General features: G+C 39.9%; 1 protein-coding gene across 1 annotated transcript in view; it reads left to right on the top strand.

Moving 5' to 3' along the window:
• Positions 1-2,179: 2,179 nt before the first annotated feature.
• Positions 2,180-4,982, top strand: part of DELEC1 (deleted in esophageal cancer 1) — a gene marked incomplete at its 5' end in the record, with an annotated part of 52,256 nt that continues 49,453 nt past the window's right edge. The window contains 2 exons of the mRNA XM_017876002.1: positions 2,180-2,235; positions 2,990-3,126. Coding sequence (XP_017731491.1) covers positions 2,180-2,235; positions 2,990-3,126 — 193 coding nt within the window. The remainder of the gene's footprint in view (positions 2,236-2,989; positions 3,127-4,982) is intronic.

Genomic DNA, 4,982 nt, shown 5'->3' with positions numbered 1-4,982 from the left:
CCTGACGTGTGTTCTAAACTCTGCTCCTTCTGCAGCAACCATTGAGACCCTGTGTTGTGGATGAAAACATTGTAGGGTGGAAAGAGCTGTCATCCTCAATGACAGCCTGGAGCATAACCACCCCTTTTCATGCCAACCACACTGGATTGTGACTTGAGTAGTTTTGGAAACTATAAAAAAGAACAAAAAAGAATGTTTTGTAAAAATTCCCTGTCCCTCTCTATTTCTTTCAACCTTGTTGGCAGTGATTGCTGAGATTCACTTCCTGTTTTTATTTTTCAAAGCAAGAAGAGCAGGGTACGGGTCAAATGCACCTCTTCTCCACATCTCTCCAACAGCTTCTTAAAATCATGCCGCTGTGCTATCACACTTTTCACATCCCAGCACGCCTTGGGGACCTAAGACATTTACAATGGAGAATCTCTAAGTCACTGTGTGCTGAATTTGGAAAATGGCAACACTATAACAACAACAATCATTAAAATTAAAACAAATTTGTTTTCCCTTTCTTTCTAAAAATATATCAAATTATTGGCAACATTTCAGCATGTTTACTATTTGTTGGAATTCTTTTCTAAGCAGATTGTCATTCACTACACCAGTTCTTGAAAATTATTTAAACTCCCCACATCACCAAATATATATAGAGAGAAAGATAAATAGAGAGATAGAAATAGATATCCTTTTACCTTCCTTCAGTTTGATGTTTTATCAGATACTTGTTTTTAGAAAACTTCAAAGGTAGAAACCCAATTAGCATTAATGATAGACAGGAAGTAAACTTTTCCCAAAGAAATTACCATAATTCTCCCTAGACAGCCTCTTGGACATAGAAAAAGGGACATGGGTGATTAATATGCTTACTATGTGCTGGGACTACTCTGGGAACATTATTTAGAATATTTCATAAGTATCTTCAACATTACTCTTAGCCAGCTTGTGGTTAAGATGGAAGGAGCCAGTGCTAGTATTATCTTCTCTGACAAATGATAGGCAGACACAAAGAGGTGACATGACTGTCACCAACCCACACTGCCAGGAAGAGCATATCCGGATGTGTGGGACACATCACTGCAGATGCTATTGCTTTCTTTTCCTGGAACAGTCGGAGGTAGAGAAACACTGCAAAACTGATCCAGACCAATTGGGGGATGCCCAGCAGCACAGCAGTTTAGGAAACTACCATTGGATTCGGCCAGAACTGCGTATGGATTTTGGTTTTGTCACTTTCTAGATGTGGTACTTGACAATTTGCTCAATCTTTCCATGTGTCCTTAAACATCAGTAATGGCTATAATATATTTAACATAGTACTCTGGCTTATGATGAGTACTCATATTGTAGCCACTGTGTTTATTCTAGTACCACTGAAAGGTCTCCTGATTTTGAAAGGAGCATCCCCAGAGCATTGTGTGGCCCATTTACAGACTTGTAAAATGTCCCATTTACCTACACCCTCAATATCTGCTGAATACTCTCAATAGGCAGTGACCATGGATCCTTCTTGAAGGTCATAACAAGCTGAGTCAGGAGGATTCTTCAGGGGTTTAAGAGAGAATGAGAGAGCTGACTCCTGGAAGTGGGAAGGGAATCACCATGACTATCTCATCTTTGCTGCTCTCCTTTCTCATAAGGAAGGGCTCTGTGAATGGGAGGGAGCAGCATCTTTGTCCACACTACACATCCTTTGCTCCCTCCCACCATGGGCAAAGAGGGATGGATGGTAGGATAGCCATGTGAGAACCATGGAGCAAAGGTTAGAAGGCTAGAGGGCAGCAGGGAATCTAATTAGCACCGGTCAATTATCTCTTCTATGCAACCTGATGAGTTCGCTGTCAGAGGGAATGCAAAAACAACAACAAAACATTTGTTTTTCATCTTCATCTCTGTGAGCTCCTATGGTGCAACAGTCAGAAAGCACTTGCCCCAAAGATTTTATTTATTGTCAACTTTTGCATAGAATGGAGTAATTCCCATGGGATCTGCTAGGTAGGTTAGTGGAATGAGAAGATTAATAAATTATAGACATGTACTTTGTGCAAGGTACTAATGTGCATTGTACGTTATTCCATTAGATCATTACAAAAGGTTGCCATTTTAGGCTATTTTCTGTTGCTATAACAGAAAACCTAAGACTGGGTTAGTTATAAAGAAAATAAGTTTATTTCTTCCAGTTCTTGAGGCTGGGAAATGGAAGAGCGTTATGCCAGCACCTGGTGAGGGCCTTCTTGCCATGTTATACGTGATGGTGGGTGAGGGCTCAACAAGAGAGAAAGTATGAAGGGCAGAGCTAGCTTTATAAAACCCACTCTGAGGATAACTAGCCCACTCGTGGCATAAAGGCATTAATCCATTCATGAAGGTGGAGTCCCCATGACGCAATCACTTCTTAAAGACCACACCTCTTAATACTGATACAATGGCACTTACATTTCAACATGAGTTTCAGAGGGGACAAGCACTCCAACTACAGCAGTAGCCATCCCCTTTTTAGATATAAGAAAAATGCATTTAGCAAAGTTACATAGCCAGAAACTGTCAGAGTCAGAAATCTACCCAGGATTGTCTACTCTAGCCTCTTAAGCACCCATATCTCTCTATTACATCTCCAAATATAAAACAAAAGCCATGGCATATGATCCTACCCTGTTGAGGGGACTCTAGGGTGCTTGCTGTCTGAGCCCCTGAGAGAGGCCTCACTTCCAGTGGAGCTGGTGTCTGGCCTCAGACTTCAAGAGGAGAAAGTGCACATCTGTTTGTCTTTAGCATGCATCACTGAAATTCTTGCAAGGAGTCTGGATGGAGTTGGTGTTCTTCCCTGTGCGTGACCTTAGGCCAGGCAGCGGCCAGCAAGAGAGAAACACACCAAGGTTCCCAGGGAGGCTCTGAACAACTCTTTCCCAGAATTGCTTTTCCTGCCCAAGCTAGTGTGAAAGGAATGAGGTGAGTGGTGCATCCAGGGAGATGGCCTATACGGATACCTTCTTAGTGTTTCTTATTATCTTTGGGTTTTTACTGATGCGCTGCACAGAGAGAGGTCTGTAAAGTGGCAAGCAGGAGTCTGTTACAATGGAGGAAAGGATTTTGCTGTATCTCTTGTCAGGCCCAAGGCTGCAGAGGGAATTGGTAATATACTTCATTTAATAATAGTGTTTTAAGGGATATCATCATTTCATCCTATGCGGTAGATATGATCATCTTCATCTCACAGATGAAAAGAGACAAACCTGGGATTCAGAAGTACTTGCCTATGAGTTTCTTACAGATTTCATTTTACAGTCCAGAACTGCTGATTCCTGGGTCAGTGTCCTTTCCAATATGGGATCTTAGGTATGGCAATAAGTGAGATCTAAAAACTAGTTATTTGATGCTTGGACAGAAGCTTAAGGCATGGGCTTTGACCTAATGAATTAGTCGATTCTAGTCTATTATTTTAAAGGATTTGAAATGATTCCTGTTTATAAGTCCCTTTCATTGTCTTCTAAGATGTGGCTAAACATTCCAACCTTCCTTAGCTCAAATGTGGACGAAACAAGAGATTACATGTGTTGAGACTTTGGGAGTCATAGAGAATTCACATATACATAGGCAGAGTGGTTCTGTAATTAACCAAATCTTTAGAGGTCCAAAGTTAAAAGTATTGACCATTCATAATTTAGCCATAACTCAGACATTTAAAAAGCCTCGTGAAAAGAGAAGTATACTTTTCAAATGTTACAGACCCCGAACACCAGTATTTTATTGCCTAGAGCAAGCATAGCTAATGGATCATCACAAGGCTTTGCACAACGGAAGCCCAGTGAATATTTGTAGATTCGATTTAATTAATGAAGGCACAAACTCCCTGGCTCTCTTGCTGGGTTTCATGACATCTTATTAAACACACTTTATTTAGCAAGCTTGGTTATTTGCTTTTTATTTTATTTTATTTTTTTGTTTCCCAGCAGATTGAATATAAGTGACTTGGAAAAGGAAGAGGAGTTGCCAGAAACAGTTAAAATGTCAATAGAAGACTTGACAGGTTGAGAATAGAGGAAAAAATAAAAGCAAAGCAGACAAAAGAACCTTACCTCCCCACAATATAACATTTGGCTGCTGAACCCACAAAAATCTGAATCTGTTTAGAATCATCTATTTAACTCATCAGAGACATGCACAAACTCTTCTAGAGAGGCTTACACCTATGAAGATTACTTAAGAATGTGTTGACACATTTGGAGGGGGTTAACTTACCAGTTATCATTTACTAGAAAGGCTTTTTCTATAAGAATATATGAAAGAGTTTCCTCGGAGCATTCAACTGGGCTTCTTTGTAGGGTATGTGTACTGCTTGGAGCTATGGAAGACCATATCCTAGAGGTGCTGTGTCCCTGAGGCACACCTATGTGTGTTATCTCTCTGGCATACTTTCCAACAAGGGTTCTTTTCTACTCTATACATTCTGATTAATTTGTAGTCAGAGGCAATGCAAAAAGCATTCTTCTGCATCCTAATCTCGGTAAGCTCCAGTATGGTACAGCTGTCAGAAAGCACTCGCCCTGAAGATTTCCTTTATCATCAACTCAGAGTAAATGGTGTAGATCTGCCACTGCCTATTCTGGTTTCAAGATTTGGTCTTATATCCTTTTTTTCCTTTTGGGCAAACAAAATAAAAAAACAAATCAGCAAACAAAAAATGAAAACAAAAGAACAGACATATATATGTATATATGTATTTATATATGTACAGACATATATATACACAGAGAGAGAGAGAGACAGAGAGAAAGAGAGAGACATATATTTTTATGTATAGTTAGTGACATGGTTTGGCTCTGTGTCCCCTCCCAAATCCCATCTCAAATTGTACACTCATAAATCCCATGTGTTGTGGGAGGGGCCCAGTGGGAGATAATTTGAATCATGAGGGCAGTTCTCATAGTAGTGTGTAAGTCTCACAAGATCTGATGGTTTTTTTTTTTTTTTTTTTTTTTTTTTTTTTT

Source organism: Rhinopithecus bieti, unplaced genomic scaffold, assembly GCF_001698545.2.
Source record: "Rhinopithecus bieti isolate Rb0 unplaced genomic scaffold, ASM169854v2 scaffold_9997, whole genome shotgun sequence".
Taxonomy (NCBI): Eukaryota; Metazoa; Chordata; class Mammalia; order Primates; family Cercopithecidae; genus Rhinopithecus; species Rhinopithecus bieti.
Note: the sequence above shows the minus strand (reverse complement) of the source record. Positions and strands in the feature narration are given on the sequence as shown.